The sequence below is a fragment of the Mya arenaria genome, chromosome 9, assembly GCF_026914265.1.
Source record: "Mya arenaria isolate MELC-2E11 chromosome 9, ASM2691426v1".
Taxonomy (NCBI): Eukaryota; Metazoa; Mollusca; class Bivalvia; order Myida; family Myidae; genus Mya; species Mya arenaria.
In genome coordinates this window covers 24280683-24308006 of record NC_069130.1, presented here as the reverse complement: position 1 = coordinate 24308006, position 27324 = coordinate 24280683, and the positions used below count along the sequence as shown (strand labels likewise).

At 33.6% G+C, this 27324-nt stretch overlaps 1 protein-coding gene across 4 annotated transcripts in view; it reads left to right on the top strand.

The window, feature by feature from the left end:
• The first annotated feature begins 533 nt into the window (after nt 1–533).
• The window catches only part of LOC128203162 (uncharacterized), a 32052-nt gene continuing 5261 nt past the window's right edge, over nt 534–27324 (top strand). Inside the window, exons 1-3 of one of the 4 annotated variants that reach the window (XM_052904457.1) lie at nt 534–550; nt 26533–26617; nt 27068–27322. In XM_052904457.1, coding sequence (XP_052760417.1) covers nt 26552–26617; nt 27068–27322 — 321 coding nt within the window. In that variant the 5' untranslated portion in view covers nt 534–550; nt 26533–26551. Of the gene's footprint in view, nt 551–9793; nt 9892–9939; nt 10112–23735; nt 23957–26532; nt 26618–27067; nt 27323–27324 lie in introns of those variants that run through there. The other 3 variants (XM_052904456.1, XM_052904453.1, XM_052904454.1) reach the window with 3 other exon arrangements.

The following is a 27324-nucleotide window of genomic DNA, read 5'->3' as shown; positions in this document are numbered from 1 at the left end:
TAACAAGTTAAGCATTGAAGTCGCAAACCATAAACACGGAAAATGCCATAAAACAAAGATGATTGTGCTAAATTCAGTATGCTGTAACCCGCAACAACTTGAACAGTCTAGTAATAATAATTGACTATATTCCCAAAACGCGTCAACAAAATTTTGGCTGAATTCTAATATTTCGTTAACAAAGACATGTTTCCTTTTAAATCGCAAGGACATTGTAAATCTCACGCTGTTTTAAATTATAAACCAGTTAAGCCTCCTTAAATACCGGCAGCTGAAGTCATTTTCACTGTGACAGATGGCAAACGTGATTATGTTCCGCAATTATTGGCAATGCTTCGGTGATCGCCGCTTCACTTTGGTACAATTACGAGATAGGCTTCGTGAATGGTCGTTTATCCTCGGAAAAAAGGACAATTGTACTCCCTGGGAAACGGATTGTTCATGTTTTGATTTCGTCTGCAGAAGAAAGCAATGGTTTAGATAGAGGACTTGTTTTGATAAAATATCATCCACTGAGGATATCTGTTTATCGGATATATGTAAATTAAATGTAAGTTGTTGTATATTTTATTTTTAAATTTCTTCAGAGCATTTTAAAGTTTTGTTTACTTTTGAAGCAGTGTCTGTGTATAATTTGTACAAAAAAAGGTTTTGCAAATAAATTATCGATAAGGACAAAGATGTTTAGTTTAATTGGACTGTTTTTCATTGAATTCATGTCATAGTTTATTTCAATATGTAGTCAGTATCAGTCAGGGATTGTCAAATATTCTTAAAATTTATAACTCAGATATGATTTTTTTTTCATTAGAGAAGTAAGCCAAAGAATTTAATGAAGTATTTGCTAAGGGTATATTCGCTTTTGAAGGAAGTGTGTTAAATTCATTTTATTGTGAAAGAATTAATACAGTATTACTTATACATTAAGTATTTGTGTAAAAACCGGCCCTGGTTTCAGGTGCAGGACTTGTTTTTGGTGTTTCTTTTGCATAATAGAAAGGTTGCATTAGAACGTGGTTCTTTGTTTGACGTCAATGGGCAGGGAGTTTTGGTCACTCACCCTTCTCATTCCCTTACAACAACCACAACAAAAGCAAAAATAACAAAATCAAAACTACAAAACACAACTTAAGAAACAAATCATTGCTACGATAATTTGATTGCGGCACTAAAGTGATTATGTAACAGGTTAAGAAGCCTTAAAAAAACATTAAAAAATAGTTATTAATGAACGTTAGAGTTGATATAATTCGCATTGTCGTATTACGTTTTCAAGTGTCTGCTGTTCCATCTTTATAAAATCGATTGAAATAAGTATGATACAATGGTTTATTTCTCGACATTTGAATTTGTTCTGCCTGCAAGGTTGGTTCTAAAATATGACAATGACGCTAAACTAACAAATTAATTTCGTAATGCCTCATTGAAAAAAAATCATGGTATTTGTATACAGCAATAAAACAAGTTTGAACTATACTTTAACAAAATTAAAGCATGTTCTTGTTTAATAACACAAGTTCAAATTCAGGTGAGTGCTGCAGACGTCGGAACTTTTTTTGCATATAAATAGAATCGTTTTGGACGTTGTGTTTTCTTCTTTATTATTCATAGCATCTAAATATGAAGAAGTCCAGCACCGATCCCATTAAAATACGAGACACGTTTCCTAGAGGCTTTATATTATTAATGGCTCATATTGGGTTATTTCATTTTCCCCTAAAACTTCCAATTTCTCTCCGGAGCGTAATCAAGTTAGAAATAAATGGATTATGTCTGATTAAAGGGATCTTTTTTCTGGGAGAAATGAGATGTTCTTAGTCTGGCAGGACTGGCTGCTTTTCCGCTCGAACAATCATCGCTGAATATAAAGGTGATGAATTATAGTTGTACCGAATCATACAGACGACATATTAAGAAGAAACGATAGTTACTTGACGCGCCTCGGTGATTCCGGGAATGAGCGTAAATTGTATTAATTGTGTTAAGCATGTTAGAAAATCATTTGCTTGAGAGCGATAACATACAAACTGTTCGTGCCGCAATGCTTATGTTGTATTTATAACGAACCTTTTTTCTAGCCAAGTAAGGACATCAAATAGTATAAGAAAAATATAGTGCACCTACAAAAGGAGTTGGTGGAATCGAGGATAATTTCAATCACGTGAATAGAGGACAAATTTACTGGTTTTTACCTTGTTGTCATATACAACATTTAATAACTAGCGTGCGTATCAGTGATTAGCGTTTTAATGTATCTACACGATTGTTATAGCACAGTGTAGCTCCGCCTTCGTGTTACCGTTCCGATATAGGAGTTTATGTAAAGGTATAAAACGAAAACTGTCTTGAACAACTTAGAACAATGAACTTCTAGTTTATCAATTAATCAACATCATATGTTTAAACACGTTTAGAAAGAACAGTGTTCTACTGCAAAAACATATAATTTGACTGATGGTGACCTCATTAAACAGCAAACGTGTCTGAACGTGTACCGCATTCAAAATACTTCATTACTACCATAGGTGGGGTGAATATGTACAAGTTCTGAATGACGAGACAATCGGATTAATGAATGTTGTGCGTAGTATTTGGGCCTGCATGACTCAATCGATTCATTGATCGGAACGTGACATAATACTTCAAACTTGGATATCTTATTTTAACGAGATCCTATACGTCGCAATCGCTTGCTTTGATTCTATTCGTTTAATGTTTGGCCTATATGATAACACACAGTTAGAGCTAGTGTGCTTTCTCATCTCGTTATGTAAGATTTGTTCCTGCTGTTAAAGACCAGTCTGGTCCGATCAATAAAATAGGCAAATAATTTTGAGAGAGCACGCGGTATGATTCAGAAAATGTGCAATAAACTTATTCCGTCAGATGAAATGCGTGTACTTGTAAAAAACGATATTTTACTCCCTGGAGAGATATATGATTTAGCGAAGATCCCTTGGGTGATATTGATTGATAATTATACTGAAAGTTATATACCGTATTTTAGTATAATTTATAATAACAAAAAACATGAAAGCGAGAAGTATTTAAGTACACCCTCAAACATTAAATTACACTTCTCTAAAATCAAGTGCAAATCCGTTATACTATCTTATAAAATTACTTTAATCTTATACTTCAGTATCAAGTACTTTCTGAAAGATTGTACTAACGTTTCCAGCAATGAACCTGTCCAAATATTCTAGGGTATATAGCTGTTACGCAAATTAAACAAGAATGTTTTTTTAGAGATAAGGTTAGTTAACATGTGGGAAGAAACTTTTAATAAAATTATATAAATAACCGCTATCGGCCGACTGCCAGTTCTTGATGGTGTCCGGAAAACGTCATCAAACTGGATAGAGTCCGCGGTTCCCCAGACTCTCGCGCAACATCGTGCCAACGAGCTTGGTGTTAAATAACTTAGTTTAACTTTCTTAACACTCGTTGATAAATAAACAAAACATAACTAATTGTCCTAATTAATATTGAAAATAAACATGACCTGCTCACAAACATTGACATACTGGATAGCGAATCCTTGAACTACAGTTTTATAAATAGTAAGTCCGAAGGACGTGAATTTTGCTATTTGTGCTCTACTTTTTAGTATTTGTAGCGTTCATAAAGCGAAAAGGGCTGTGAAAGCTTTTGAAGAAAACATCGCAATCGGCGGGCTTAAAACTACGTATACCTTAGTTTGCTTGTGGTATGTATTTAAATTAATTTATGTGAAAATAGCAACCTAGCAACCGTTGTAAACAGAAGAAAGCAATGCCAATTTAATCGTGATGTTGGTGTGCGTTCTTTATTCAGGCCAAATACATACGAAAAAGGGAAATGCTTTTATATTAATATAAACACTGTGCCTATGATATGTATCTGATACATGTATTTAATATGAGAGAATAAATTTAAAATCATACTGGAATATTAAAGCCGGGTGTCTTTTTCCCAGTTGTTATTGAACGTACATATGGCCAGGTGGTTATCGTGAAATGCATGCCAATTTTTGAACAATGTTAAACGCTTTAAATTCAAACAAATCATTTTTGAAATGATAACTGAACGTGATATTAAACCAACAATTTCTACTTTAAACCGGAACTAATGGGTTGAATAGCAATACCGCACAATGATTATTTTCAATAGATAAAAGCAATCGCCACGCGACCAAGATATCTGTAATTGATCCCCAGCTGTCAATCATAAAGATCTTTTGGTTAAATAAGGAACCGTTTAGATGTGTTTATTATCTCTATTCACCGTCGTTATTACATCACTCGGGGCAGCATAATTATACAGGTCATTATGCAGAGCCGCGTATTCTCAATACGGCCTGGTTTGTATGAATGCACAAAGCTTATTCTCGCCCGGATGGGTTTACAGCATTATAATGGGTTTAACGCAGTGAAAGTCTTCCAACCCCAAATTAAATTTCAATTAAAAATCAATAGCGATATATATAACACATGCAAAAATGATAAATGTTGTTTGTTTACTTATCTTTGCGTTTAAAAATAAAAGATATTTAATTTAGAATACATCTTTACAGCAATATATTAATAACTTTAATTTACTGGTTTCCTAATCCAAGTGCTTTTGATGGATGTTTAGATATACCAGATATGCATTTTTTAACTACGCTTGTCATCATTTCATAGAATATATCATAACAAATATTTTCATTTATACGGATATAAATTCCATGAGGAAACAAAAAAAAAATCTCTTTTTATTGACTGATGTCTTACAATGCGTAAAAACGACATGTTTAAGTTTGAACCTTAAAGGTGAACTGAAATGTAATTTCTACTTCCTTATTTTATTCATTCTTTCTACTAAACGCGCTCAAATTTAATATTCAAAGCGTAAATTTTGCTTCTACGGTCTACCGTTTCCACGGAATCTGGCCTCTGTTCTGCCCATTATATGGTTGCTAGATGAATTAATGCCCTTGAAATGAGTGGAGACTGTGTTGTCTCCCTTTGTTTTAAGTGCGCATGCCCAGCAAGTACCACAATGCATTGCACCATTTATCACAATGCATTGCTTTAATTTCCCGGAAAATGTTAGATATTTCTGGGTTTCTGATATCGCCAACATATTGATATAAGAATTATATCTAAAGAATCTACGATGTCGGTTTGAATAGCGACACGAAGTGTTTTATATGAAGTCAGTCTGTATCCTTGCGATAAATATAAACGTGTTACTTCCCTTGGATTAAAATAAGCCATTTAAAATGGAGGCCATGGCAGCACTACTTTCAGAAACCGTCAATGACAGACAAGTCAGTGGCACAAAATAAGGTCGCGATAATGAAATGCAGACGATCTTAAAATTCTACGACCGTGCTCGTATGTTGGAACAGCTGGTTAAAACGGATTGATTTACCAAACAATAATTGCAGTGTCATTTAATTGTACTTGTGAGGACTTGGACAGGTTATAAAAATTGGATATTTTTTGACACAAGGAAATTGGATCAACCAACACTCCATAATATTGCTTTACATTTGGCTGTTTTACGGGAACCTGGTCAAATAGCCCGCAAGTCAAATAGCCCCCAAGTCAAATAGCCCCCATTTTGGTCAAATAGCCCCCACACATTTGGTCAAATAGCCCCCACTGCGAAAAAAAATGTCAAAACGTCCCCAATTTGGTCAAAACGCCCCCATTTTGGTCGAATAGCCCGTAGGTCGAAGGTAAGTTGTAATATTTCTAATAGTTGAATGTAAGTTGTAATATGTTTAAGATATCTGAATGTATATTTGAAGGTAAGGCCAAAAAAAAGTTGTTTCTGGTCACCCGACCGACCGTACTTGTTTTGCCCCAAAATCGATTTTTGTAGACCCGTGTCCCGGAAGAACGATATTGGATACGAAAACAACAACATGCATCCGACAAGGATATTTAAACAGGGCTTTCAATGGACCCTAGCTCTCGTGAGATATCGTCAGTGACCCGAAGTTCGGAAGTAAGTGTCACCTTTGACCCGAGAAAATTTCAGTGCAAGAGTCGTTAGTCCTGAAACTGAAGATCAATGGGGCCGCAAACCATGTGCTGAATATTTGTTTATTCAATTATTTGACACCGGCTTGCTAAAAAACATTTCATCTACATATGTGCACACCGTCCCAAAAACAAAGAAACAGAAGCATAGTGACAACTGCATAAGGATAATAAATTTGGAACATGCCGATTTTTGCGAAAATGCATGGAAACCAGTTATATAAGAATGCTGACCAAAAAATAGATCGCAGATTTTTATATTCAAGTTAAAAAATTGATGTTTTAAGCATTTCGGTTTTAGCCATAAAATGTTAATTTTCGAACTGAAAAATGAAAATCTGCAACCTGATCTTTTGTCACCAATATTTTAGCACTGGTTTGCAGATATTTACGCAAAATTGCTCTTTCTAAGACAAAAAATAAAAAAAAAGTTTTCAAAACGGTAAATCTGTGAGAGTGCAGCTTTAAGTTTGATGCTTAATCAATATTAAATGAAAGAAAAAAAAAACAAAAACCAAATACCTTATGACTTAAAAAGTTTAACAATCAAAATGTAGATTTGATGTTATAATATATTATTTATAAGTGATATTTTAAAACGTTTGTTATTCTTACTTGGTAAAATTTTCAGATTTATTAATATATACAAAAAATAATAATGTTAATTGCACTTCAATTTGTAAAAATAAAGGTTAAAAAGTGTTTTGAAATGATATAAGTATGCAAACATACATATAATTTTTTTATAAAAAGTGGGGGGCATTTTTTGTGGGCTATTTGACCAATTTCAAAATGTGAGTGGGGGCTATTTGACCTTAGGAAGATAAAATTGTGAGTGATAAAGGTGAGTGATTTGATAATTACTTACGTACATTTGTATTTTATCAAAGAATGACCTCCACAATTACAGTTAACAGTAAATCTTTCAGGAAAAGTGGGCCCAATGATGGGCTCGAACCTATGGTCACTAAAACACTAACTGATGCCCCATGTTCGTATGGGATTACCCACAAACTTCACCCCTCTCCCTTTTATCTAAAGACTTATCATGACACCCTTGCATTTAACAAAGTAAACCTTGGATGAACAGTGCATCCGGTGTTGGACCCAATAATGGGTTTTTTCAAGACATTATCTAAATCTGCGCTAAAAGTAGTAATAGAAGAAATTTATTATCATATCATAAAATTAAAACTGCACTATCACAGATCCAACGTTTTGACAACTTTTTATTTTTTTCTTGAAACAAACCAATTTTTGTGAAAATGGCCTGAAACTAATTATATAAAACGGCTGACAAAAAAATATACTCAGATTTTTATATTTAAGTTCAAAAATTGATGTATTATGAATTTTTCTTAAACCGTTAGTAACCATTTAAGCCATAAAACATGATTTTTCAAATGGAAATATGAAGTTCTATGATCTGATCTTTTGTCAGCAATCTTTTATCATATATTTGCAGATACTTACGCAAAAATTTGCTCTTTCCAAGACAAAGAATTAAAAAGTTGTTAAAACGCTGTGTGAGAGTTCAGCTTTAACATCAGTCTTAACCACTTTGTTGTTTAGACTCTAGACTTGCAAGTTTGTCCTTAATCTTCCAACATGACTTCATTCTTTGAAATCGTATTACACTTACCATAATTTATCTAGTATTTGTATAACTCTGTCAGATTCCGTGAATGGCAGATTGTGACTAAGCATCCCATAGACTATAAATGCACTGCTTTTTGCCAGTGCATAGTACATTCATGGCAATTTCCTATGTAGAGAATACATGTCTTTGGTCAAAACCAGCGTGAACCATGATGAAGTTATCTCACCTTTAGAATGAACAACATTATGCATGCGCTTCTTTCCATATTTCACAATAGATAGTTTTGCAAAATTAATGTCATAAATAGATGCATACATTTGAAGTTTCTGCTAAATGATTTAACATTTTGTGCAGGTTTTATCTAGCTAACCTTCATGTAAAATTTGGTTGACATTTGAGAACTTCTTCTTAGCAAATCATCTATTCCATGGCTAATTTAAATAAAAGGGATGTTACTCTTTAGTCAAGCCTACGGTTAGAAACGGCCTTTTTTTAAATACAAACTTTGTCTTTGATAGTACTCGATTGATAAATACCTAGGTTTTTGAAGCTACTTTTGTTGTAACATAGCACGACAAGTAGACATTCCTTTTGTCAGTCAAATGACTGCCACTAAATCAGCTTGGCATTGCCATTGTTTTGTGTGTCACTACTGTTATGCCAAGTTTTTCATGAGCATTTAAGTGACTAAATTTTTGATGGCAAGCAATGTTTTTCTTGTTCTTTTCAACATCACATCTGCTCAAGGGAGTGGATTGGACAGAGGCAAAGCTGTTGCCTATTTGGGGTACATAGGGGTAACACACCTAGCCCCAATTGAAATTCTAGAACTGCCCCTGCATATTAGACTGATACTGGTACACTAAATTATTCACAGATTCAGACTTCCGGCGGTTCAGGAACACATGATTTATCGTCAGTTTGAAACTGTTTCAAACTTTCAGTGTAAGACTTGGTTGAACTTATTGATTTGTTCCATTTCCTTCTGTTAACTTTCAAATTAAAAGCGTCTACTTCGGAAGATTTAAGCAGAATCCATATGTTTTACTCGTTATTTTGGTGATAAAACCATGTTAGTGGACTGGAAACCTCGAAAAGTCCATGTTTTTTTACTGAAGTTTCGCGGACGCGGAAGTTGACGTGTCGTTTGACTGGCTCCCGTTTCATCTTCATTCTCTATCAAAACCGAGAGACAGTACCAAGGGAAGCAACTACGCGCGTAAAGCAACAAACGTTAAGCATCAAATCGCAAACTATCAACACGGAAATGCTTTTAACGATAATCTGCTGAAATCCATATGCTGTAACACTCACTTGAATAATTCTAGTAAAATTTACTGGCTGAATTATGTTATTTCGTTAATAAGACAAGTTTCAATATAAGCCTCTAGTGCATTGTATTTCTCGAACTCGCTTTAATTATTAACAAGGTAAGCATTAAAAAAAACATGGACACGGAAAATGCTTCAACATTTAATAATCGTGTGCTAAAATGATGGAAGTAACACCATTTACTGGTATAACTTTAGTGAAATTTATTGGCTGAATTCTCATATTTCGTTAAAAAGACATATATTGATTTAAACCACTAGTGAATTGTATATCTCACGCTCGCTTCAACTTAAAACAAATTAAGCATTGAAACCAAAGACCAATAACACAGAAGATGCCTTAATAAAAATGTGCTAAAATCAGTATGCTGCAACATTCACTTACTTGCAAATCACTTGTAAAAATAATTGCCTGATTTCTCATATGGCATAAGAAAAGACGAGTTCGTTTTAAATCTCAAGGACTTAGTATATCTCATGTTCGCTTAAACTATAAATAAGTATAGCATTAGTATCGAAAACCATTAACGCTAAAATGATTGTAACGAAAATTGCTAAAATCAGCACTAACAACACCCACTAACTTCAAAATTCTAGTAAAATACCTTGCTTTAATTCCTATAACGCGTAAAAAGACATGTTTACTTTTAAACCGCAAGGGCATTGTACATCTCACGCTGGTTTAAATAAAAAACAAGTTAAGCATTGAAAACCATGATATCGGAAAATTCTTTTATCGATAATAAGCGATCATCTGCTTGAAATGTAGTAAAATTGTTCCACATTTAACCGTGAAAGCTGTCAATACTCAACAGACACTGTTTTGAAAACCCCACACGAAGAAATGCAATTTCCCTGAGTTTCTAGTCAGATCTCTTGAAATACCGGCAGCTGAAATCCTTTCACTGTGACAGATGGCATACGGATATATGTTCGGCATTTATCGGTAATGCTTCGTTTAATTCCGTTTTACTTGGTACAATAACGAGATAGGCTTCGTAAACGGTCGTTAATCCTCGGAAATAATGATAATTGCACTCCCTGGGAAACGGATATTCTAATGTTTTGATTTCGTCTGCTGAAGAAAGAAGTGGATTAGGTGGAAGACTTTCTGATAGTAAATCATCCACTGAGGATATCTGTTCATAGGATATATGTAAAGTAAAGTAAGTTGTTATTTATTTCAATTTGAAATTTCTTCTGAGCGTTTAAAAAGTATGGTTAGCTTTTGAAAATAGTGTCTGTGTAATTCATATTAAAATCAAATGTAGCAAGAGTTTGCAAATGAAACGTTTCCAGTACTCTCGAGAAATTGCGCTTTCGTCATGATAGTATTGTACAGTCGCGTTATCATCATCGTACTATCTTGTTTTCGTTATCGTTATGTCGTGATTTAGCATTTTCATCATTGTTCTATCGAGGATCACGTTTCAGATCAACATCATTTCATTCTATATTCTAGAGCAAGGAAATTGCTTAATTATTAATTAGACTGTTAAAAGATTGTTGCTGAGGATGTTTTTTTTTTCAAAAGAAAACTGGCCAAATAAATTTGTGAATATATGCGAGGAGGAGTAAACTTGTTTGTGAAATAAATGAAACAAAATCATGCATTGAGATTAATTCAGTTGAGATTGAGATTGGGAAATGACTAAAGTATTGGTGTAATATGAGTGCTTGGTTTTGGGTGCTGGGCGTATTCATGTAGTTTCTATTGCATGTTAATCCGATTCTATTTTTAACGTCATCGGAATGGAAGGTTTTGGGGTTTTACCCTTCCCCTTTTGGGGGGCATAAGAAGAAGAACAACATCAACCACAACAACAACATCTACCACAACAACAAAATAGGCCACCAAAACAACAACAACATCGACCAAACAACTTCAAAAACACTGTTTTAGAATTGAAAAGATTGCAAACAATAGATATAGACGCAAATCTAGTAAATCCACTGGGTAGGAAGTGCATAACAAACAATAAAACACAGATACCAAAGGCATTTATAAATTTGCAGGTGCTGCTGGTGTTTAGTTTGCCGTATTGCTTTTCTAAGCGCCAGCTGTTTCATCTCAGAAATCGGTTGAATTAAGTATGTTTGATGGGTTTCGTTTCTCGACACTATTTTGATCGGTTTTGTTTCTTGTAGGAAGGTTTTCAAATTGGAACCTTATTTTTAAATCACTGTAGTTGTATGATGTTATAAAGCAAGCTCGAAATATACTTAAAGCATGCACTTGTTTTTAAAAACACGAGTTCAAATTTAGATTGTTGCCGTAGACGTGTGAACCTTTCCTGAATATTTTTATTATCCTTTTGGACTTCTTTACTATTCATAGTATTTACATATAAAGAAGTTTAGCACCGGTCCCCTTGATATAAGAGACGCGCATTCTAGAGCCTTAATATAAATGCAATGGCTTATGTTTGGTTTATGTGATTTTCCCCTAAAACTTTCCATTTCTCTCCTGCGTATAATCAAGTTAGAAATGAATGTATTGAGTCTAATTATAGCGATATTCCTCTCTCAGAAATAAGACGTTCCTAGTAAGTGTAAAAGGACTGGCAGCTTTGCCGCCAGGAAAATCGTCGCTGGATAATAATGTGATAACTTATAGTTGTACCGAATCATAAAGATAACATATTATGCAGACACGATAGCTACTGAACGTGCCTCGGTGGTAATGGAAATACCTATCTAATCAGTGAATAGCGTTTTAATATATATACACGATTGTTATGGCATGGTTCGTCTCAGCCTTTATGTTACCGTTCCGATAAGGCAAAAGGAATAGTGTTCTGTTGCAACAGCATATAGTTACTTTGAGTGGTAGACAGGTCGGTGTTCTAGGGCGTTCAGTTTATCATCGTTTCTGTTAAAGTTATTTCAATGTATTTTTGACATCATTACACGGCAAAGGACTTCAAATTAGTGCCGAATTTTAATCATAACGACAATATGAAGGATGAAAACGGTCAGGTTCCAGACGACAAGCCAATCACAGTAAAGTATGTCGTGCATGGCATTCGGGTAATTGGCCGTCATGGCTTACATGAATTTCAACGATAAACTGTACGTCGCTGTTGCTTCCATAGGTTAAATTTTTTTTATACTATGTAATATTTATACTGTCAAACAAATAAACCCAGTTTGCTATCAAATCTCGTTATGTAAGATTATTCTTGCTGTTAAAGACCAGTCTGGTCTGATCAATAAAGTTGGAAGATCATTTTTACAGATACATTTAATACTTGGACGTGGAATGGTTCAGGAAATGTGCAATAAACTTGTTCCGTCAGATAAAATGCTTGCACTTTTATAGAACGAGTTGATATTCCCCACAAAGATAATTTGATTTAGCAAGGATTTCATGAGTGATACTGTTGTTAATTATACTGGAAATTAGGCCAGTATAAATAAATTGCTAGATTTTCATCTCTGCATGCCCCCTCTTTTTCGGCGCCCCTGACATTGTATTGACTCAATTAAAACAGTTAAACTATGGGCGTTTCGGTTCGGTACTGTACTCGAACGGTGTTTATTCATACCTATGGTGTCGATGTATAAGATTAGAATGTAAACAGAGATAATTATTTAGCTCATAACGTCGTTCGTCTAAAAACATACTATGCACGACATACTTTACTTTGATTGGCTTGTCATTTTGGACAAGCGTTTTCTGTGCATTATTTTCAAAAGGAAAAATGAATTGTTGAACTGATGAAGGTAAACAATTGAAGAAAATTGGTCAAATTCAAAATGCTTGTGTATACATGTACGCGGTAAAAGTTTGTAGGAAGAAATGATCTATCAACTCTATTACTAGCACATGTGGCCAAGTAAATATTCAACCGATACCTACCAAGAGGCCACAGAAATCAAACAAAATTTACTCCAGCGGGGATATATTGAAAAAACACGATATATGCATGAAATAAAAAGAAAATTTGTTGAATTCAGTGTAAGATCGTATTTTATTTCACGAATGGTACGCCACTCGTGAAATACAATACGATCTTACACTGAATTCAACAAATATCCTCTTTATCATTCATCACACAGTGAATAATTGTCAATGGATAAAAGCACGCGCCACGCGACCCAGATCATTGTTATTGATACACAGCTGTCAATAATAACGACTTTTCTGCTAAATAAGGGACCGTTAAGATGTGCTTATTAGCTTAGTTTAGGTTTTCAGTATATTATCATGGTTTAACGCAGTGACAGGGATCCGGCCCAAAATGAAAAGCGATATGGTATATCAAACAAATAAAATACTATTATGCATTCAATGATGTTGTATGTTGTAAAATTACACTTCAACATTTAAACAACAAGGGTTTATAACTTGAATGAACTCGCTTCTTAATCCAAATGTTTTATAGATATATCATTGAAACTTTATTTAACTGAGCTTGACATCAAGTCATAGAATATATCATAACAAGTATTTGCATTTATACGGATATAAATACCATGAGAAAACCAAAACAAGTTATCTAATTATTGACTGAGTGTTTATAATGCGTAAAAACGACATGTTAAATTTAAATCTCAATTTTTCATGTTTCGTTAAGAAGACATGTTTCAATTTAAGCCGCTAGTGCGTTATATATCTCGAACTCGGTTTAATTATTAACAAGGTAAGCATTGAAATCGAAAACCATGGCCACGGAAAATGCTTTAACATTTAGCAATCGTCTGCTAAAATGATGGTTGTTACACTATTTTCTTGTATAACTCTAGTGAAATTTATTGGCTGAATTCTCATATTTCGTTAAAAAGACATGTTTTAAATAAAACCACTAGTGAATTGTATATCTCACGCTCACTTCAACTTTAAACAAGTTAAGCACAAGTAAAAAATACTTGATCTTTTTAAATCGCAAGGACATAGTATATATCATGCTCTCTTATACTATAAATAAGTGGAGCATTGGTATCGAAAACCATTAACGCAAAAAATGCTTCTAACGAAATGTGCTAAAATCAATATGGTGTATTGCTTTAATTCCTGTAATGCGTAAAAAAAGCGTTTAATTTTAAACCACAAGGGCATTGGAAAGCTCACGCTGGTTCAAATTATCAACAAGTTCAGCAATGAAAACTATGATAACGGAAAACGCTCGATAATAAGCAAAACATTAAGCTCAGGCGATCATCTGCATGAACTGTAGTGAAATTGTTACACATTTTAACAGGAAAGCTGTCAATAGTCCACAGACACTGTCCTAAAAATCACACACAAAGCAAAGCAATTTCCCTGAGTTTAACGTCAGATCTCTTAAAATACCGGCAGCTGGAATCCTTTCACTGTGACAGATGTCATACGTGGTTATGTTCGGCATTTATCGGTAATGCTTCGGTGATTTCCGTTTGACTTCGGCTCAATAACGAGATAGGCTTCGTAAATGGTCATTGATCCTCGGAAATAATGATAATTGCACTCCTTGGGAAACGGATATTTAAATGTTTTGATTTCGCCCGCCGAAGAAAGAAGTGGATTAGGTAAAAGACTTTCTGATAATAAATCATGCACTGAAGATATCTGTTTATGGGATATATGTAATTTAAAGAAAGTTGTTATTTATTTCAATTTGAAATTTGTTATGAGAGTTTAAAAGTTTTGGAGGAGTTTTGCAAATGAAACGTTTTCAGTTATTTCGTGATATCGCATTTTCGTAATCATAATACTGTATTGTCGCGTTATCATCATCGTACTATCGCGTTTTCGTTATCGTGTGTTTCATGATTTAGCGTTTTCATCATCGTTCTATCGAGGATCGCGTTTTAGATGAACATCATTACTTTCTATGCTCTAGAGCAAAGAAATAACTTCAATAATAGTAACAAAATAAAATAATTAAACTGTTGAACGATATTTGCTGAGGATGATTTTTTTTATAAGAAAATAGTTTTGAGAATACATGCGAGGAGTAGTAAATATTTAAATAAATGAAAAAATAATAATCATGCATTGAGGTTAATTCAGTTGAGATTGAGAATGGGAAATGACTAAAGTATTTGTGTAATATATGTGGGCTTGGTTTCGGGTGCTGGGCGTGTTCATGTATTTTTAATTGCACGACAGGAATGTAAACCCGATGCCATGTTTAACGTCATCGAAATGGTAGGTTTAGGGTTTCCACCCTTCCGCTTGGGGGCAGAACAAGAACAATACAACAACAACCACAAAAACAACTTCTACAACAACAACAAACTAAGTCACCAAAACAACAACAACATCGACAAAACAACTTCAAAAACACAGTGTTAGAATTAAAAAGATTGCCAAAAAATAGATATAGACGCTAATCTAATAAAAACGCAGGTTAAGAAGTGCATAACAAACTATGAAATGGAGATACCAAAGGCATACGTGTGAACCTTTCCTGGATATTTATAAAATCTTTTTAGACGTTGAGTTTACTCCTTTACTATTCATAGTATCTACATATAAAGACGTCTAGCACCGATCTCATTAATATACCTGACACACATCTTAGAGCCTATATATTAATGCAATGGCTCATTTTTGGTAATGTCATTTCCCCCTAAAACGTTCCATTTCTCTACTGCGTATAATTAATTTAGAAATGAATGTATTAAGTCTGATTATAGCGATTTTTCTCTCTGAGAAATAAGAAGTTCTTAGAAAAGTGTGACAGGACTGGCAGCTTTGCCGCCAGGAAAATCGTCTCTGAATATTAATGTGATAAATTATAATTGTACCGAATCGTACAGACAACAAATTATGCAGACATAATAGCTACTGAACGTGCCTCGGTGGTATTGGAAATATCGTTAGATGATTTGAATTTTCTAGACAAAATACAGCATATCTTCTTCATTTTGGATGTTAAAGGGCGTGTTTACATCGCATGAACCATTTACCGCATGAGCGTGGGTTTGAATTTGATGAGAGATCATTGCGACAGAGCGATAAATACCGCAGTGGCATGCGATAATGCTAGTTGAATTCGTAACGAACCTTGTTTCTAGTTAAATAAGGAAATAACCTATTAAGAAGTAAACGTCTAAGTAATAGATACTGCACCAACAGCCCATCTTGGTGGAAAAGAAGCGCTCAAGTTTATTATTTCAATCACGAGGGTTGAGGCCGAAGTAAATGTTTTGTACCCTGTTGTCATTGACAGCATTTAATAACTAGCTAGCGTATAAATGAACAGCGCTTTCATATTAATACATGAAGTTATTCTTTTGAGTTTTAGACAGATCGGTGTTCAGTTTATTATCGTTTCTGTCAAATAACTTTAATGTATAATGATTTGGTGCAAAGATGTTCGAATGAGTGCCTTATTCTAATCATTTCCACAATATGAGGGATGAAAACGGTCAGGTTCCAGATTACAAGCCAATCGGAGTAAAGTATGTTGTGCATAGTATTTGAGTAAGGGGCCTTCATGGCTTACATGAATTTCAACGATATACTGTGCGTCGATATTGCTCTCTTGGGTTAAATTTGTTTAATAATATGTCACATTTATACTCACAAACGAATAAAGCCAGTTTGCTATCACATCTCGTGATGTAAGATTATTCTTGCTGTTAAAGACCAGTCTGGTCCGATCAATAAACGAGGAAATTCATTTTGACAGATGCATTTAATACTTGCACGCGGAATGATTCAGGAAATGTGCAATAAACTTGTTCCGTCAGATAAAATGCTTGCACTTTTAAAGGACGAGTTGATACTCCCTACAAAGTATATTTGACTTAGGAAGGATTTCATGGTGATGCTGTTGTTAATTATACTGGAAGTTAGGCGAGTATAAATTAATTGCTAGATTTTCATCGCCGCCTGCCCCCTCTTTTTTCTTCGCCCTTGAATTTGTATTGACTAAATTAAAAATGTTGAAAACATTTGTTTAATAATATGTAATATTTATACTTACAAACGAATAAAGCCAGTTTGCTATCACATTTCGGTATGTAAGATCGTTTTGCTGTAAACGATCAGTCTGGTCCGTTCAATAAACGAGGAAACTCATTTTGACAGATACATTTAATTCTTGCACGCGGAATGGTTCAGGAAATGTGCAATAAACTTGTTCCGTCAGATAAAATGCATGCACTTTTAAAGGAATAGTTGATACTCCCTTCAAAGATGATTTGATTTCATGAGTGATACTGTTGTTACTTATACTGGGAGTTAGGCGAATTATATAAATTGATTGCTAGATTTTCTTTCCCGCCTGTCCCCTCTTTTTCAGCGCCCCTGAAATTGTATTGATTCAATTAAAATAATGAACTATATTCCTTATTTGGGTACCGGTCCGGTATTGTACGGGAACGGTGTTTATTCATACCGATGATGTCGATGTATAACATTCAAAAGTAAATAAGGAGAATTGTTAATATCGTTACGTCGTTCGTCTAGAAACACATATGGCTTGGAACAATTAATCAAATCACCAACAAGAATTTCAAAAAATAACTCTACTATAATAGATCATTTATATACGAATATGAGTAATCATGTAACTGAATGGTGTGTGTTTCACTTATCACTAAGTGACCACTTTCCCGTTTGTTTCACACATTCTATTACAGACAAATTACCAAAATTGGCCCCTAATAGCCATACAGTTATACAATATAGATCTTTTAAGAAATTTGAAAAAGAAGCTTTTCAGGCAGAATTGATGTTTTCAGGACTGGATGAAATAGACTCATTGTCAAATTCCAATGATGCACTGAAAAGATTTTATGAAATTCTAAATGGCATTTTATCTAAACATGCCCCAGTCAAAGATAAACGTGTGAAACGCGAGAATCAGCCTGATTGGTTTACTGAGGAAATTATATCTATAATAAATCACAGGGATAAATGCCGAAAAACTGGCAACATAGACCAGTATAAAATACTTAGAAATAAAGTCACTTCTATGATAAAGAAAAGTAAAAAGAATTTTTTCAACAATGCAATAAAAGACAATAAAAATCCGACATATTTATGGAAAAATCTAAAAGATATTTCACATTTGAATCAATCAACTGTGACAGCATTACCTCATAAAATGACATTTAATGAATTTCCGGTTGAAGATCCGTCAAATATTGTAAACGAATTAAACAGTCATTTTGTAAGCATTTCAAACATTATAAATAAAACAAAGTTTTTGAATACAAATTTTAGAAACTTAAAACATATTCTAGATACAAAACTAGGTACAAATAGGTTTGAGATTAAACATATTACCCCTTATGAAGTCCATACTATTATTGATAATTTAAATGTTGGAAAGGCCACAGGCATAGATCGAGTAGGCCCCAAAATTTTGAAGCAATGTGGTGATACTATTACACCTTGTATAGCATCAATTATCAACAGTAGTATAGCGCATGGAGTTTTCCCTGATAAACTGAAAGAAGCACGAGTAATACCAATTTTCAAGTCGGGCAACAAAGAGGACCCCAATAATTACCGCCCCATTTCAATACTCCCAACTATATCAAAAATCTTTGAAAGGCATATAGCGACACAGGTACAGTTGTACTTTGAGAAAACCGATGTCATACACAAAACACAATCTGGATTTAGAAAACACCATTCATGTAACACTGCTCTAATAAGACTTATAGATACTTGGCTTAAAGATGTTGACAGTGGTAAACTAGTTGGTGCGATATTTTTGGATTTGAGAAAAGCTTTCGATTTAGTTGATCATGAAATTCTTCTTTATAAATTGAAACTGTATCATTTTTCTGAAATAGCATTGAATTTGTTTAAATCATATCTTGAAAATAGAAACCAAATTGTAAAGATTGGCAAAATTAAATCGCAAAAACTCACTGTTACATCTGGGGTACCCCAGGGATCCATACTGGGACCCTTGCTTTTTATTTTATACATAAATGATATTGCAGTTATGCATCCAACATTAAATATAGATCTATATGCAGATGACTCAACACTTTATGAATCTGGATATCAGTTGACGGATATTCAAAATAAATTACAACATCATTTAAATTATGTTAATAAGTGGTGTCAACTAAATAATATGTCATTGCATCCTTCCAAGACTAAATGCATGTTAATAGGGTCTGCAAATAAATTAAAAAACACTGGGAATCTTGAACTTTGTATTAATGATGTTCAAATCGTTAATGTTGTTGTGCAAAAGTTATTAGGGTTGTATATAGATAATACACTAAACTGGCATGTGCAAATCGATTATGTTTGTAAAAATCTGAATAAGAAAATTGCACTTCTAAAAAATATAATATATTTCCTCACACCTGATACAAAACGAATGTTTTACAATGCATATATTCTGCCAAATTTTGATTACGGCTGCTTGGTCTGGGGCAAGGGAACCAATTCATATGTGAATAAAATAAATAACTTACAAAAACGAATTGCAAAAATCATACTTGGTAAATCTAAACGAGATTCATCAACAAATCTATTTAAAGAACTAAAATGGCTAAACTTCTCGGATAGATGTAAATACCACGCAGCAGTATTAGTTTACAAGACGTTGAATAGCATGGCTCCATCATATATGTCAGAATTAGTAACAGTTTCAGACAATAATGTATATATGCTAAGATCAATGGCACACAAAGATATTGTTTTACAAACTAGACCTCGTACTAATTATATGAAAGCATCGTTTACATATTACAGCAGAATTGTTTGGAATAATATACCTTTGGAAATACGAGAATCAAAAAACTTTAATACGTATAAAATAAAGGTCAAACAGTACCTCATAGGAAACTTGTGATTATACAAATTGTGATGTTTTATTCATAATTATATTTAACTGAGAGTATCTGTCTTATATTGATTCAACATCATCATCATGTCATCATATGCATCATTATCGTCAGCATCAACAGCATACTTATAATCATCATCATCATCGTCATCGTTGTTAGCATCGTCTTCATGTTTGTCTTATGATTATTTTGCCATATTTTCATTCTGTTTCAGAGGGCCATATCGAAAATAAAATTCTGTAGTTTTGTACATGATCTTAATATGTCACCTTCTTAAAATAAAGATATTATTATTATTATTATTATTATTATTATTATGTCTTTTGAGCATGAACACATATTAAACAGTCATCTAAGAAAAAAGAAAAAAATGGTACCCCTGTTCATATTTAAAAAGAAAATTTGATGAAAATCTAGCAATTAATTTGTATTGTCCTTATATACCGTGTTTGAGCTTTTCAACCTACACAAACATGAAACCGAGAAGTATTCAAGTATGCCCTCATGCATTATATTACATTTCTCCACTATCTAGTGATAACATTTTATGTGATAATGATAATGATAATCCTATTTTTCACTATCAAGTACTTTCCGAAAATTTGTAATTACGTTTGCCTCAAATGAACCTGTCGAAATGTAATAGGTTATGTAGATGTTAGGCAGTTACAGCCACTAGTTTCATAAAAGTTTAAGTAAGTAAACATGTGGGAAGAAACATTAAATTGAAATTGATAAACAAAGGCTTTGCGTAGAGAATGGCTCTTTGTACTGTAGGAAAACAGCTGATTAAACTAATGCTTTTATGACATCGTATACTCAAATTTGAATAGAAATTATTAAATCTTGTATCTTGAAGTAGGACATTTGTATAACTATGTTCACTTGTATCAATGCATAGTTAGATACAAGAATCTTTATTTAATGTTTGGTATATTTAAACCAAAATTATTAGGTCAATGAGCTATTTTCCGACATGAATAACAAACATACATAATATGGCAAAACATAAGAAAGAACTAATGACCTGGAGATAAAAACATATACTTAGTTTGAAATAGGTACACTATTGAAAAAAGTATTCACAAAGTCGTATCTTAATACATTCATGCATAATATTTCAAAATGCAAGATGTATACAGTCATCCAGTTTTCCCGGCTGTTCGGTCAATCCAAACGCGCATGCTTCCTCTAGTTGACAGTACAACGTTTAGTTCTTCCAAGACTATAATTTCGGGATTAACAGCAAAATTGCAAGAAGCATTAAGTTCATGGGAATAACAGCATGCTACACTGGCGTGTAGTTGGTAAAAAAATGTTAATTAATTCGGGTTGTTATATTAAATATCTTAAGAAATATTTGCCAAGAGGAGGTACATAATTAAGCATGTAACTTAAATACTACCAGACTGGTTAATAATCTACCTACAGGTCACCACCCAGATCTCTGCCCGGCCAACGTACTGACAATATCAGCACTTACAACTTTGTAAGGAAGTTAATTGAAGATGCCAATCGTTATTCATTATCAAATACTTGCTGAAAACCCCACATGTAGATGTATGCATTCGACAGATTTTAATGATATATAAATACGAAAATAGAAAATGTTTTAAATTTATTATAAACACTTGACTTATATCTCTGGTATATTTGTTCGAAATAAGAAAATGAATCTTACATAGTTTAATATAAGAGCCCGGTGTCTGTTTCCAGTTGTCAGTTAATGTCAAAATGGCCAGGTGGAATTCGTAAACTTCATGCATATTTTAAATAATGCTAAACCGTTTAAATTCAAACATATCGTTTTTGTAAATGATAACGTGTTATAAAACCAATAAATCTTACTTGTAAATGAAACTAATGCAATGATATCATTCATAACACAGTGAATAATATTCAATGGATAAAAGCAGTCGTCATGCGACTCAGATCATTGTAATTGATACGCAGCTGTCAATTATGAAGACTTTTCGGTTAAATAAGGGACCGTTAAGATGTGCTTATTAGCTCTATTCATCGTCGTAAGAACATCAATCCTGAACAGCATAATTATACAAGTCATTATGCACAGCCACGTATTCACAATATGGTCTGGTTTGTATGGGAAGCTTATGCTTGTCTGGATGGGTTTTCAATGTAATATCACTGTTTAACGCAATTGAAGGAATTCAGAATACATTTTAACAACAAGGCTTTATAACTTGAATTAACTCGTTTCTTAAAGCAACTGATTTTGATAAATGTTTAGATATAGCAGCTTGACATCGATTCATAGAATAACAAAGATTTGCATTTATACGGATATGAATACCATGAGAAAACTAAAACAATTTCTCTATTTATTTAAAAAAAATTATAATGCGTAAAAACGACATGTTAAAATTTAAATCTCAAGTGCATTGTTTACTTTCGCACTCGCTTAAAATATCTACAGGTTAAGCAATGAAATCGCAAACAATAAACATGTAAATGCTATTAACGATATTCTGATGAAATTCGTATGCTGTAACACTCACTAACTTAAACAATTCTAGTAAAAATGTATTGACTGAATTCTGATGTTTCGTTAAAAAGAAATATTTCAATTTAAGCTTCTACTGCATTGCATATCTCACGCTCGATTAAATTATTAACACGTTAAGCATTGAAATCGCAAACCATAAACACGGAACATGCTTATAACAAAAATGTGCTTAATTCAGTATGCTGTAACCCGCACTTACTTGAAAATTTCTAGTAATAATTATTGACTTTATTCCCAAAATGCGTCAACAAATGTTTGGCTCAATTCTGATATTTTGTTAAAAAAGACATATTTCCTTTTAAATTGCAAGGACGTTGTTAAACTCACGCTGTTCTTTGAATTATAAACAAGTTAAGCATTGAAATCGAAAACCATGGAAAAAAGGACAATTGGTCTCCCTGGAAAAAGGATCGTTCAAGTGTTTTATTTCGTCTGCACATGAAAGCAGTGGTTATGATAGAGGTCTTGTTTTGATAATAAAGCATCCATTAAGAATATATGTTTATAGTTATATGGTTTATAGGATATATGTTAATTAAAGAAAGCTGTGTTTTTTATTTCATTTTAAAATTTCTTCAGAGCGAATGGATTACTTTTGAAAGGACTACAAATCACCACTTTAAAAACAAAACATTGCAAAGAAAACTTGATTTCGGTGCTAAAATGATTATGTAACAGGTTTGGAAGCCATTAAAAACCATTTAAAAATAGTTATTAATGAATGCGCAGGTGTAACAGTTGTTATGTTTCTCATTGTCGTATTGCTTTTTCAAGTGTTCCACCTTTATTAAAACGCTTGAACTAAGTTAGATTCCTTTTTATAACACGAGTTCAAATTCAGTTGAATGCTGCAGACGTCGGAACATTTTCTTCATATTAATATAATCGTTTTAAAAGTTGTTTTTACTACTTTACTATTCGTAGCATCTACATATAGAAGGAGTTTAGCACCGATCCCATTAATATACGAGACACATTTCCTAGAGCCTATATATTAAAGCAATGGCTTTTTTGGGGCAATGCCATTTCCCCTAAACCTTCCAATTTCTCTCCTGTGTATAATCAAGTTAGAAAATAATGTATTTTATCTGATAATATGGATTTTTCTCTAGGAGAAATAAGATGTTTTCAAGTCTGGCAGGACTGTTTGCTTGACGGCCTTGAAAATCTTTGCTGAATAGTTAAATTATGTTGTACCGGATCATACAGACAACATAATATGAAGATACGATAGATACTGTACGCGCCTCGGTGGTACTACAAATATCGTTAAATCATTCATATTTGCTATACAAAATGTAGAAATTCATCTTTGCTTGGTTGTTAAAAGGCTTTTTAACATCGCAGCGGACATTGACCGAATGAGCGTACTAGGTTGTATTAAATGTATTTCGCATGTTAAACAAGAGAGAATGAAAACGATCACAGGGGTTATGCGGCAATGCGATCATACAATCGTTGAATTTGTAACGAACCTTGTTTCTAGGCAAGTAGAGAAATCAGATATTATGACGTCGCCGTCTAAGTAAATTATATTGTACCAACAACCCGAGGTGGTGAATTAAAGTGCTCGAGTTTATAATTTCATTTATGAGGGAAGTACGCGAAGTAATTGTTTGTACCTTGTTGATAATAAATAGCGTGTGTATCAGTTAATAGCGCTGTTATGTGTCTACTCAGTTGTGTTTGCACGGCTCAGCTACACCTTTATGTGGAAGTTAATGTACAGGTACAACTTATAAATCAACATTATCGCATACGTAGAAAACACGTATAAAAATAACAATGTCCTATTGCAACAGCATATAATGTGAATGGTAGACAGATCGGTGTTCTGAGGTATTCATTTTATTATCGTTTCTTTTACTTCGAAATCTATTGATGACTTCATTAAACAGCAAAGTCGTTTGAACGTGTGGTGCATTCAAAATACCCAATTACTACCATATGTGGGATGAAAACGGACAATTTCTTGATGACAAGTCAATAGGAGTTAAGTATGTTGTGCATAGTAGTTAGGTTATTGGCTCTTAGGGCTAAGTCGATTCATTGATCGGAACATGGCGTCATATTTAATTATTGGCTAGCATGAATTTCAACGATAAACTATACATTGCTGTCACTGCTTTGGATTAAACTTGTTTAATATGTAACGCATATACCAACAAACGGATAGAGCCAGTTTGCTTTCAAATCTTGATATGTGATTGCATTCCTGCTGTTAAAGACCAGCCTGGTCCGATCAATAAAGTAGGAAGAACATTTTGACAAATACATTTAGTTATTGAGATTGCACGCTGTATAGTTCAGAAAATGTGCAATAAACTTGTTCCGTCAGATAACATGCTTGCACTGTTAAATGACGAGTGTATAGCCCAGCAAGGGGATTTTCATTTAGAAAGGATTTAATGAGTGGTATTATTGTTACATAATTTTAGTGGAAGTTATTAACTGTGATTTAGACGTAATATCAACAAAAACAAAGCATTCAAGTTCAACCTCAAACAACTCCATGATCAGGCCGTAATGAGTTATACTACTTCATCATCTAATACTACACTATCAAGTACTTTCTGAAAACTGGTAACCACGCTTCCAGAAAATGAACCTGTCGAAATATTCTTGGGCATAAGGTTGTTATGCAGTTTCAACCACAATAATTTTAAGAGGTTAAGTAAGTAAACATGTGTGAAGGAACATTTAATTAAACATCGGCTACGAGTAAAGAATGGGGCTTTCTGATTTAGGAAAAAAGCTCATTAAGCTAACGCCTTTTTATTAACATATAACCTATTTTCAATAGTGATTCTTGAATCTTGTATCATGCAGTAGGACATTTATATAACTAATAAAGAATATGTTTTTGTTAACTTGTATCAATGGATATTACGTGTAGACAAGACAAGAAACAATAACGCATGCGACAGTTAAAATGACTTTCATAGTGAAATGTAGTTTGCTAAGGTATGTGTTAAATACACATTTATCAACACAAATTTGCAGGGCATGCTTAGTGTACTATTATTCTGTAATTCAAGTTTGTTTGTTTTTAAATGGTGATCTATAAAATTCCCAGCTTGAACAGAAAAATTGAAAAATTGTGTTGTGTATTCAAAGATTATCAGTCTAAGACCTGACGTCAACCTTATGAGTGTACGAAGGTTTGACTATCATTTGACAGGTTTAAAGCGTTTAAATAGCCCTTCATCAAATTTGGCGTTGTATATTTCATATTTAAATGTTGAGATGAATTATGACTAATATGTGAATCCCTTGGAGAGAAGATCCATTTATGTGCGCAATACAAAATCAGGAAATGGCAGAAATCATCCACCATAACTTTCAGGTTAAACACTTAATACCTAATGCACCAGCACTTGTTGTTAGCGGTTTTTGCAAGGTTGAAACATACGATTAGTGGTGTACCAGATCTTAGATATCTGAGCGTGTGTTTTCTTCTTTGATTGGAAAACATGTGGCAGTGGTATTTTGCTGTTTATAGATTTCAATTAAGATTTATTAGCTAAGTTGATTTTTTCATTAAAAACTAACCGCTTGTGGTGCTTTCTGTCTAGAATATTTGTTTGGAAAAGACGACTGTGTTGTTATGTTGTATAGAGAACTTGAGCGCAATTGCATTTGTGTCGTAAACAGACTCGATTAGAAATAACTTAAGCACGTGCGTTGTTTGTTGTTTACATACATGGATTAAATCTCAATTAAGCACCTGCACTTAATGGTGTTTTTTTAACAAATTCAGATTAAAATGTACTTAAGCGCCATCCTTTTTTTACTTTTTGAGATCTCGAGAACCCCTTTTATTTGCCCCGTAATAGGGACCATGGGGTCGGGGCCATCCCCATGGGCCCTTACAACATTCAAAAACAGTAATTTTCAAAGTGCATGCAGTTATCAAGTTACAATTTTGACAAAAATGTTTAGATATTTAGAACAGCAGTACTATATATTGCATATGTTTAATAAATCTGTGTTTGAAATGTTTTTACCTTCGAAAGCAAAAGAGGTAAAAGCATAGCAGCAGATACAAAGCACTACAAAAGTGCCTTTTTAATGATTGAGACCATTATAAAAAGTTACATTGTACTCGTATGATTTTGTTTTTCTTATCCTTAATAAGATATTATTTTACTCTCGAAAGCAAAATAAGTAAAATAAAGCAACGGATGTTTATCAGCAATATATAAATAAATAACAGCTAAAGCTTTAAGCGCCATTGTTGTTTTGTTGTTAAAATACTAATTGGATTAAACCTAAACTTAAGTAATGTGGATAATTGCTGTTTAGAGACTGAGGTAGCGTGGACATGGAGGATCAGGAGACAACAGGGACTACAAACGACAACACTGACGTCAAATATACGCAAATGGAGGTACGATAATCTTGTCAGATATACTGTTTAACTGTTTGCAAAATGCTGAAAGACATTTATAAATACTAGGTCGAGTGGGATAAGGTTAGGGAGTGGCTTATATTATATTTGACAGCATTTACTCGTTTAAATTCACAACTTGGTATACCATTTCATGAGACTTAAACGGATTTATGTAGGTTGCTTTGCCACTAGTTTTGTATTGGTTTGGTTATATGTTGCTTACGACTTTTATTGAAACGTTCCCTAGGACTAAATCTCATGTATGAATTTCAGCTACCTGATGCGCGAATGAGTATGATGTTGTTCCATTGAGTTCTAAATATGGGTACGCCGATAAATTATATGTATTCCCAAAATATGTCGACGTACCAACTTGCAACGATAAAATACTGGCTTACATTTCGACCCGTTTGTACTCCATAAACAATTTATCTATTCGTTTATCAGAGAGGATCAGTTCAGACAACTGGAAGTTACTTCAGCATGTCATCAGGTTCGCTCCCCTCCCACATCCGGTCTGTGAGCCCGCGACAACAAATGGAATTTACGCTGGAGAAAGATGTTCGAAAACCACAGACGTGTTGTAACGCGCGTACAGTCTACATAGCGTTAATCACGATATTTGTGTTGACGTCATCAGTTGCTGTGGCGATTGCGGTCTACGAAATAAGGGTCATACAGACATCTTCGAGATCTCAAAAGGT